Source organism: Terrapene carolina, unplaced genomic scaffold, assembly GCF_002925995.2.
Source record: "Terrapene carolina triunguis isolate 2854851 unplaced genomic scaffold, T_m_triunguis-2.0 Scaffold141, whole genome shotgun sequence".
Lineage (NCBI taxonomy): Eukaryota > Metazoa > Chordata > Testudines > Emydidae > Terrapene > Terrapene triunguis.
Window position 1 is genome coordinate 8,033,751 of NW_020664492.1, and position 11,112 is coordinate 8,044,862.

General features: G+C 37.4%; 1 protein-coding gene across 2 annotated transcripts in view; it reads left to right on the forward strand.

Annotated features, from left to right (window-relative positions):
- LOC113406820 (sister chromatid cohesion protein PDS5 homolog B) overlaps nt 1–11,112 on the forward strand; it is a 216,416-nt gene that overhangs the window by 173,547 nt on the left and 31,757 nt on the right. Inside the window, exons 25-30 of one of the 2 annotated variants that reach the window (XM_026653572.1) lie at nt 1,173–1,287; nt 1,986–2,118; nt 4,459–4,578; nt 4,902–4,964; nt 7,909–8,054; nt 10,826–10,931. In XM_026653572.1, coding sequence (XP_026509357.1) covers nt 1,173–1,287; nt 1,986–2,118; nt 4,459–4,578; nt 4,902–4,964; nt 7,909–8,054; nt 10,826–10,931 — 683 coding nt within the window. The remainder of the gene's footprint in view (nt 1–1,172; nt 1,288–1,985; nt 2,119–4,458; nt 4,579–4,901; nt 4,965–7,908; nt 8,055–10,825; nt 10,932–11,112) is intronic. The other variant, XM_026653573.1, reaches the window with a different exon arrangement.

Sequence of the window (11,112 nt, forward strand, 5' to 3'; positions counted from 1 at the left end):
AACATGCCCTCTGAACTATCAGGATGTCTTTGTCATGGCCATTACCTAGGCATGGAGAGTCAGCGAACTCCAAGCCATTGCAGCTGGCACCTTAAACACCCTGCCACAGGAACAAAGTGGTGATGAGACCACATCCCAAGTTCATCCCGAAAATAGTCTCGGAATTCTATCTGAACCAATCCATCACCTTACCAGTCTCCTTCCCGATCCACACTCAACACTGGGAGAGAAGAAGCTGCATAGTTCAGATGTCTCCAGAGCCTTGCTTTATTACCTTAACAGGACCAAGCCTTTCAGGTTCTCTCTCTGCCTCTTTGTAGCCATATCAGGCCAAGCTAACTCAGAGACTCTCAGTGGGTCACGGAGTATATTTCCACCTGCTATCAATTGGGCTGCCAAGCCTCTCCCACTGAACATCAAAGCACATTCCACCAGGACACAGGTGGCATTATTAACCTGCTTCAGAAACATGGTACTTTCTGAGATTTGCACGGTAGCAGTACATGAAGCAACCTGCTTACTTTTGTTCAATATTATGCCCTTGACATGGCAGACAGGTCAGACACCTGTTTAGGAGAGCAGTATGCAATCACCATTTGATTGATACAGCTGAAACTCCTCATTCCCACCATCCAGGGAGGTTACTGCATGCCAGTCACTTATGCTGGAATCCACATCAAGACATACTTGAAGAAGAAAGAACAGTTAATTACCTTACAGTAACTGGTTCCTCGAGATGTAGTTATTGTAGATATACAGTTTGCCCTTCTGTCCCTGCTTTTCAGAGTCCTCAGTTGAACTTTGAGAGAAGGAGGGTCACGGCTGTCCTGCCCTTTATGTCCTCATACAGGAGAACAAGCGAGGCACAAGGCACATGTGAGGCCTCAATAGACAGTCAAAAAATCAGTTCTTGTGAGCATGAGGTGCAAGTGCACTTATTGTAGGATCCGTACAGACTACAATATCTCAAAGAACCACAGTTACTGTAGGATAAATAACTGTTCTTTATGTCCACCAAACCACCACTAGCCTATATATTAATGCTGACTGACTTTATATAGTAGTATTTAAATAATATAAAAAAAAAAAAAAAAAAAAAAAAAATCCTGAACTAATATACAGATTTCTAACACAACTGTTTTCCTTTTTTTTATTCTATTCTGTACTTTCAGAAAAACTATTGTCACTTCTACCAGAATATGTTGTTCCATATACTATCCACCTTCTGGCACATGACCCAGATTATGTGAAAGTCCAGGATATTGAACAACTTAAGGACATTAAAGAGTAAGACTATTTCCTTTGATATTCTTTTTTTCCGAGGATTTCTAAGGCCACGTCTATGCTAACACATATGCCAGCAAATTTTTTGTCACTTATGGATGTGGAAAAAACAATCCCCATGAGTCACATGAATTTTGTGGCATACCTGCTTGAGTGCACAGTCCTATGTCGGCAGGAGAGGCTCTCCTGCTGACATAGCTATGGCCTCTTGTTGGCATAACACTGCTACACAAGCGATTTCACAGTGGCACAGCTGTATCGGTACAGCTGTGCTGCTGTAAGCTTGTAAGTGTAGACATGGCCTAAGATCTAACTTGTCACTTTCTGAGATAATTCCATGATAGCTTTTTACGTTACAGATACCATGATAAATTGTCCAGTACATAATTATGAAGAGTAATTATTTTCTTAAATTGGTATAAAAATACTAAATATTCCTAGATCATATTGGCTGTTTAACTCAATGGTGATAGGCATTTGGGGACCGTTCAATGTCAGTAATGCATTTTTCTGTTCTTATGTTTGGTTATTCCTTCCCAGTATCTTTAGAAAATTTGAAGATGAATTCATTCCCAAAAGCCAAACTGATCAGTGGATGAATTCAAGTTAAAGTAAACTGTATTCTTAAACTAGATCTTTTCAAGGTTTCTTTGACAGTTTTTCTTACTGTACTTAATAAGGAAAACCATTTTTCCCCTTAGGTGCCTGTGGTTCATACTGGAAATACTGATGTCTAAAAATGAAAATAATAGTCATGCGTTTATCAGAAAAATGGTGGAAAACATTAAGCAAACAAAAGATGCTCAAGGACCAGATGATCCAAAAATGAATGAAGTATGTTTTACCTTTAGTGAAAGTTGCTTATTTATTCCAATATCATGAAACTGAGGCATTTTTAGACGCCTATTTTAAAATATGTATATTTCTCAATAGAATTATATATAGAAGGCAATAGGTGTTCTGTACACAAGAATCAAAACTATGGACTTACTTTAGGTTAGGTGTCCTGTTACTTTACTTGGCTTCAGTAGATGCCTATATTCTTCAGAAGCTAGTTGGAATTGTCAGGAGCCTTTTATCTTTCTTTTAAAAATTACTTTCAATAAACCATTTTCTTTAAATATGCATAAAATATCTTTACTGGTATATAAGTTTAAGTTCTGGCAAGTTAGGGTTAAGTTCTATAATGTGAGGCTTTTCTACTTTGCAACAATGTTCAAAAATTGCAGTGTAGTACCAGTAAACAGTTTCTTGAACATTTATTTTAAAAATATGCACAAACCAAATTTCTCTAACTTGCATTAATAACACAAACATGTCAGTTATTTGGATCGTTTCATGTGTTTATGTAAATCACGTGATATATTCAGATTCTGAAGAATGTAAGCTTAATTTTTTTCTCCCTAAGTAAGTTTTAACTCTCACGGTTGCACAAAAACACCCGACACAACACCTCACCTTCCAGATGAACTGAGTATAAACTGATTGTGACTTTCTTTTACTGCAGATAGCCTGAAACAGTGATTGAGAGTTGCAGACTCCCAGTCACCCCCATAATCTCATTTGGGGTATTAACTCTCTTGCCTAATAATGACATTTTAAATTTTAGTATTAACTATACAATTCTAATCATTTTAATGGATGGATTGAGGAAGGATGTAGGAATGAACTCCATGTAGTCAGTGTGTGTCACTGAACAAATAAACTTTGTACTTCACATTTATTAGGTACTACGTAAAGCCAACATCTACCCTTGTTTTTGTAAATATTTCCCATTGACACAGTGGGAGATCTTCTGTGGATTGAGGAGTGTATACAGTCCTAAATATGTCTCCCATGCACCCTATGGACCATAATTGAAAATAGAATTTAGTCCTCCCCATAGTATGAGTTTGACACCCCTTCTACAATGCAAAAACGTTAGTATTCCTGTTTATGTAGCGTAGACATGCACTAGTTAGGTGTGTGATGTGTTATGTACATGGGAAAAGTGTGAAGTTGCTATTAAGGTTTTGTGTTAAAGTGTGAGATGCAGGAATTTGGTATGTATTGTTTCTGTGGGAATTTGGAGAGGTGGAGCGTATCACAGAGTAGTTAATGTGATGTGTGGATAATGTATGTTAAAGATAATTCACTTAACAGAACACTTCTTTACTTGTATGGAATTTTGTTGGGGATGGAGGTTGTACTTCGCAACTATTACAATGATCAGATGGCCTTTGTTTGTGGGAATATATGTATTATATACTACATACATCTCCCAGATTATTGTGTTTATTATTAGCATTACAGTAGCATCGAATATATTGTAGACATATTATAGGCTGAAAGCAACAGAGAGTCCTGTGGCACCTTTAAGACTAACAGATGTATTGGAGCATAAGCTTTCGTGGGTGAATGCACACTTCATCAGACGCATGTAATGGAAATTTCCAGAGGCAGGTATAAATATGCAGGCAAGAATCAGCCTGGAGATAACGAGGTTAGTTCAATCAGGGAGGGTGAGGTCCTCTGCTAGCAGTTGAAGTGTGAACACCAGGATTCTTACAGTTAAGGTTGCCTAACACTTCCAGCTAAAAACCACTGTTTTAGTTGCTTATAAATTTCCCATGTCTGATATGGGCTTGATATAAAGTTTTTTAAAGTTCCAGTGGAAATAGTTCAGCCCTTTCTGAGAACAAGGTTAAGCATTTTTTCCCTCAGTCATTTCTTTGAAGAGCTCTAGGGCTTTGTGCTTTGAAATGGAAACTTGGAATTTGGCTGAGACACACCCTAGTGTCAAGGAAGTACCTCTTGCTGTTCCCATGAAAAATCCACCCAGGTTACTACAGTGCATGGGTGCATCAACAGAGTGCTGTTAAGTGGATGGTTTACACAAGCCAGACTAATTAGTGTAGACAGACTGAATATTTTCAGAAATCACATTTAACTGTACTGTTTTAATCTTGAAATGTACAGTTTTCTAATGTAGAGACCCCACAAGAACCAGCTCCGTTTGACCAGATAGTTTGATCACTCAGTTAGCAAAGAAACCCTTTGGACTTTGAATCATTTTCAGTATGCCTCTAAAGTGGCTAAAAATTTCAAATGAACTTATACTTGTTACTGTCAAAATTAAGGGTGATGCCAAGTCTGTTTTAAAAAAAAAAATAACTCAATTTTATTTTGTAACAGAAACTCTACACAGTTTGTGATGTAGCAATGAATATCATTATGTCAAAGAGTACAACATACAGTTTGGAATCCCCTAAAGACCCAGTACTTCCAGCTCGATATTTCACGCAGCCTGACAAGGTATAATTTAGGTTTTTGGTTGGATTTTTTTGTTTCAAATTAAATTGCACTAAAGATTTAAATAGACTGGTTGTTTTCATCTGTTTTATTACAATAGAGCTCTTGTAATTTACATAATCTCTTTTTACTTATGATCCCAATAATGTCTCAAGTCAATGCACGTGTGGTATCTTAAATGTTCAGATTTAGCATTTAAAAAACATAAATGGTTTGAAAAAATTTAGTAGTTTTTTTAAAAATTGCCTGTTCCACTTCATAAACCTATTTTTTATAACTTGTTTATTGATTGACCTTTCTTTCCTTCTTTATTCCCTTGCTTGCAGAATTTCAGTAACACCAAAAATTATCTCCCTCCGGAAATGAAATCTTTTTTCACTCCTGGAAAGGTGTGTTTTTTTTATTATTACCTATCTGTTTTTTTCAACTAAACTCTCCCAATAGGCTAACCATTGCACAGGCACAAAAGGAGGCATGGCCCCTGCCCCAAAGGGCTTAAATTCTTTAAAAAAAAAAAAAAGAAAAGAAAAAAGAAAAACACATCCCACAAAACAGGGACAGAAGCTGGTGGGGGGAGAACACGTAACAGTAAGGTGGTTGTCTCCTGATAATACAAAGTTTAGCAAACTTGTAAAATGTTTGGGGATTTTTTTTTTAACAATGTTATATTTCTAAAAAAATTTATAGTAGACTAAAACTGTATGAAATATGAACTAGAAATAATGGCAACAAAGTTAAGAAAATATACAGGGGAATCTCAAGTTGGAGTAAGGAGGTTATATTACTTCTGTATTTGGTACTGGTGCAACTGGAATACTGTATCCATTTCTGGTCTCCACCAGAAGGATGTTGATAAATTGGTGAGGGTTCAGAGAATGACTAAAGGATTAGAAAACATGTTTTATAGTGATGGACTTTGGAATCTCAGTGTAGTTTAACAAAGAGAAAGTTTAAGGATAATTTGATCACAATCTAGAAATATCTACATGGGAAACAAAAATTTGATAATGGGCTTTTCAGTCTAGCAGGCAAGGTATAACAAGATCCAGTGGCAGAACATTGAAGCTAGTCAAATTCCCATTGGAAAAAGGTGCAAATTTTTAAGTGATAATTAGCCATTGGAATAATTTACAAAGGGTTGTAGTGGAGTCTCCATCATTGGAATTTTTAAATCAAGATGGGATTTTTTTTTTCTAAAAGATATGCCCTAGTCCAAACAGGAATTAATTCAGGGACATTTTATGTCCTGTGTTATGCAGGAGGTCAGAGTAGGTGATCACAGTCGTCCCTTCTGGCCTTATACAATGGTCAGGAATGGCAGAGCTGAAAATGGGCCGGTACAGCATACCGGTAAGAAGTGGCCGCCAGTACGGGGCCGCACGCAGTCCCCGGTAGAGACCCTAGGCAGCTGATGGGGGGGAGGGGAAAAGGGGCAGTTGCTCTGGGGCCCAGCGATTTAAATCATACCTGGAGCCCCTGGCGGCGCGGGCCGGGCAGCGCAGAAGGTCTGGCTGGGGGAGGCTTACTTTCACCCCTGAGGAATGGTCTAAGTATATTTGGTCCTGCGTCAGTGCAGGGGGTTGAACTAGATGACCTCTCAAGGTCCCTACCAGCCTTACATTTCTATGATTCTATAATGTAGGAATCTATAGTCCAGTTTTGGATTGGAGCCCAGTCCAGCCCCTGTAAGGCTCCCTTGCTCTAAGGGCTGCCTTTGTGTTTCTGCCTGAGTTCCCCAGGCAGTGCTGCATCTTGCACAGTGGAGTCAAGACACCAAACTAACCAGTGGTCATAGAAGCGACAATTGGGGCCAAGTAACCAACCAGTAAAAACTTCTGACAGGAGTCCCGTCTCTGTCATTACAATAGATAGAACTGTTGCATGCAAATTGGGTGCAGATGAATGGTAATAATGTTTAATTGTGTTATCTCTAATGTCTGAGCTAAATTAAGAATGATCTGACCTGTTGACATGGCCCTGCCTATAATCAAATCTTAGATACAACAATTGGTGTTAATTTAGCTTAATTATAACCACGTGTCTTCAAAAGTAGCCTATACACAAGATTTAAATAAGTTTTAACTGTATGAGAAGTTTGAAGAGCTTTTCTCATTGCTAAGATCATTCAGGACAAAAGGGGATCTGAAGTGGTGCTAAATTTCTTAAAGGACCTATTTGTTGATTGATGTTAAATAAAGTAACAGATTTACTTGTACATTCTGAGAAAAATTAATACTATATACAGAGAATAACGCAATTGTGGGAAGGATATTTTATGGTCTTCATACACAACAGAGTGAATCCCTTCTGTAAGTGTAAAACTCAGTTCAACCTTAACTTTGGAGGCACAACGAGCACCTCCATAAGACACACATTCTGTCTACAGGATCACTGATAACTAACTGTCTTTGGTAAAGCTTGCATGTTACACAGCTTCATCATTCAGTGTAGTGAGCTAGAGTCAGGGAGTGGTTTAATATTAAACAGTCCTGTAATGAAAAAGTAAATAATGGATTATACTGTCATCCATAAGAGAGTAAGAATAGTTATGTTCTTTTATATGTATTATCTCTAGCAGGTTTTCAAATTTGTCTCTCTAGTTAGGCATCTAGGTATGTGGCTTAATACTGAGAGTGACTTAACCTCTTAAACTTGTACCCTGTTTCCCCGAAAATAAGACAGTGTCTTATATTAATTTTTGCTCCCAAAGATGCGCTAGGTCTTATTTTCAGGGGAGGTCTTATTTTTCCTGGAGCTTCGGGGCCTTATATTCCAGGGTGGCCTTATTATCGGGGAGGTCTTATTTTCGGGGGAGGCTTTATATTACAGCTAGAGGCAAAACTGGAAGTAGGTCTTATTTTCAGGGGATGTCTTACTTTCGGGGAAACAGGGTATTAAAGTCAGTGGGAGCTGAAGGTACTCTGCCCCACTGAAAATCAAATCACTCTTTATTGAAGTGCTAACCTAAGATCCAATCATGTTTGGAAATTTTGGCTCCCCGGGTGAAATCTTAATCTCACTGAAGTCCGTAGCAAAAATCTCATCGATTTTAATGGGGTCAGGACTTCATCCCAAATGTTTTGCTTCTGAACCTATTTTTTCCTCATGGAAATCGTAGTCTCTGCCACCTTCCATTTGGCTTCAGTTGTAACTTTTTTTTCTTTTTCTTTTTGCTTTTTAAGTAAATTGTGTTCTAATAAAAAAAAAGACACTGGTGATTGTAGAATGTGTGCAGGTTGCATGCAAACATTTTAAGCTTAGTACGTGTTTGAGACTAGTTTTGTAACATACTAAATATGTAGATTAAAATAAAAAAAATATTTTTTGTTTCAGCCCAAAGCAGCCAATGTTCTTGGAGCAGTTAATAAGCCTCTTTCGGCAGCAGGCAAGCAGTCCCAATCCAAATCTTCACGAATGGAAACTGTAAGCAATGCCAGCAGCAGTTCAAATCCAAGCTCTCCAGGAAGGATCAAAGGGAGGTGGGTATACAGCAGTGCAGCTTTGATGCTCAAGTATTTTTATGAAAGCTGCAAGGGTTTCTATAATATTGGTTAAAAGTGCTAGACTGAATTCTATTCTCTTGTGTTGGTGTACATCCAGAATAACCAGCACACTAGTATAACTGAAACCAGAATTTGGCTCACTACCACAATAAAAATAGATAAGTTTTTTTTTAAAAAGCAATCCAAACACATTACAAGAAAGCAAGCTAAATTCAAATCATCATGTACAATGTAAAATAAAAAGCAACCCACATTCAGTTATAGATCTGGGGTTCCCATCAAGCTTGTGTAGTAAACAGTAATTCTAGCTACATCATCATCTCCCATTGAGTCTGAGAGTTTAAGGACATGTGAGCTCTCTCATGATCTAAGATTTTTGGTAGACTGTCCTGTGGTGGTGAATTACGTTGCCTCTGGACACCTGACAATGTATCACCTTTTAATTTGTAATATTAGTTTTAATGTGACCAGTGGTTTATAACTAAAGAATTTGTGAGCGGTTGATGAAGGCGATTGATTGCATATATTGGAGCACCTGCTGGAAGCACCATGTTGAACAATAATTAAGAAGGAATACAAGTAGTATATGGAAATAGTTGTTCACTGAAGACAGACTGGAGGCCAGTTTCTTCCCTGCTCCAGTGAGTAAACTCAGTCTGTTAGGCTAATAATATAGCTAGATTCAGATTGTTGAGCAGTCTTCTCATTGTTGCAATGCTACAAAATGTATAGCCTGGACTGTAATCTCATCAGATCTTACAAGTTGAACAGGACCAAGCTTGGTCAGTACTTGAATGGAGACCTCTAAGGAAAAAACAAAATACTGCACAAAAGGATGCTAATGACTCAATAGGTATCACTTCTCTTTGTGATCAGTACTGAACCAATCTACCAGCATGATGGCAGGACATTGCAAAACAGTATATGTATATAGTCTTTGAGATGAAATATAAAACTGAGCTCTTGATCACTCCTGTCCATTAAAGATCTCATTTGCACATTTTTCTAAGAGTAGGAATAACTACGACAGTCTTCAGACCATATCTTAGAATAAGGAACTATATTCCACATACCTAAATTATCCCTTTGCTCTATTAGATAAGATAGTCTTCACTTCTTGTCCCTAAACAATTGTGCAATGTTTGCTGTGTTAAAATGCCTGCCTCATTCCAGCCCCAAGGTAGATGAAACAAAATGGTCCTCCATATACTATAATAATACTTAGCTCTTATATAGTGCTTTACTTTAGTAAATCCAAAAGTGCTTTACAAAGAAGGTAAGTATCATTGGGAAATAGAGGCACAGAGCAGTGAAGTGACTTGCCTAAGGTCACCCAGCAGGCCAGTGGCAAAGCTGGGAATAGAACCCAAGTCTCCTGCTCCCATTCTGGTGCTCTATCAACTAGGCCATAGTGTACACACACAGTTTAAAAAAAAAAAAACACGCACTGGTGTGGGGGTGTATTTATATACACACTATATCACTTGTACTTTTGCAAAAAGGACTGTATACATGTTTTTTGCTTGAACTTTGAAAGAGGTACAGAATCCTGTCCTATGATTTAGCCAATCTGCCCCAATATCTGATATGTAAACAATAAAATAATTGCCACCTTAGCTGGGGAACAATCTTAACCGACTTACTTGAGAATCTATGTAAAACAGCTTTAAAGTTACTGTCAGGTAACAAGTATCCAAACACAGCCTTCACTAATTGGAAAAAATACTGTGTCTAGGTGTCTCACTCTTTCACTTTGCACAATTACATGATATATGAACTGTCCTATTTTACTATTGAATTGTTTAACAAGTTTATTATGTTTATCATCTGTGAAGCTAAATGAATTATCTATTCCATCATTTAGATGGTGCAGGATTAAGAATTTTAAGTCTTGAAATTACTATTTTTAAAAATTCTCATCACTGTGTTTCAGTGCCCCCCAGTTTGCCATCAACATCTTTGTTTTGGCTGGGAGTGACAATTTATGCTATGATGCGACGTACTGCCATGTGTCAGCTCCAATAACTGAAGTTGAATGACTTTGCCAAACCTTTTCTGGCTTAGGGCTCAATCATCTTCTGAATTCTAGTCTTGTTGATTAATGTATTATGCAGCTATTAAGCTAAATTCTTATTCCAGAATTTGAATTTTTAATGCATGGTTTTAGAGGAATTTAACATGAGGAAAACTTAGGGGAAAAAAGTTGATTTCTGAATTAACAGAATATAGCACAGGCAGGAACCGTTTGGTTACATTGTTAACCTCTAACAATATGTATGTAAAAACACAAACATTATCTACCAATATGTCCCTAAAGGTTGAATTTGGGTCATTTATCCTGCAGGATGCTTAATCTTTTCTGCGTTGTGTCACAGAAGTATTGAATTTATTTGACATCAGCCTGATTGGGATGTCATAAACTGAGCATTATGTCTTCACTGCTGAATCAAAGACAGAGGATGGCCTGGGTGATTGACTCTTATTAAAACAGATTTCTTCAGTAATTGCAAAAATGCTGAGGAAAAACCATAAAAAAAAGTGTTATATAAGTCACCCGTTATGATATTGCCAGTGATAGGTGATCTGAAAAATAACTAAAGGTATGCTCAGTTTGCTCTTATTTGTTTTTTAGATTTATTATGTAGACAAAGCTGCTGCCAATTTGACAGTTTAGATCCAAGCAATCACATTAAAATTATGTTACTGCATTCCTGATATTAAGTGATGATAAATATCTGCGTTGATAGGCTTGACAGTACTGAGATGGACCACAGTGAAAATGAAGATTTCACAATGGCTTCACCTTTACCAGGAAAGAAAACTGACAAGAGGGACGACTCTGATCTTGTAAGGGTGAGCTGCTTGGTTGTATTGCAGCTATTTCAATTAAATTTAAACTTAATTAACTGAACATTGAACAAATAAGTGTATACAGTCCTTATAACAAGCATTAACTAATGTAGTTTTGTAAACTCCCACTTTTACATGGAGTTGAGCTAATGTCCATGATGGTCAATGTGGTTATGATATGACA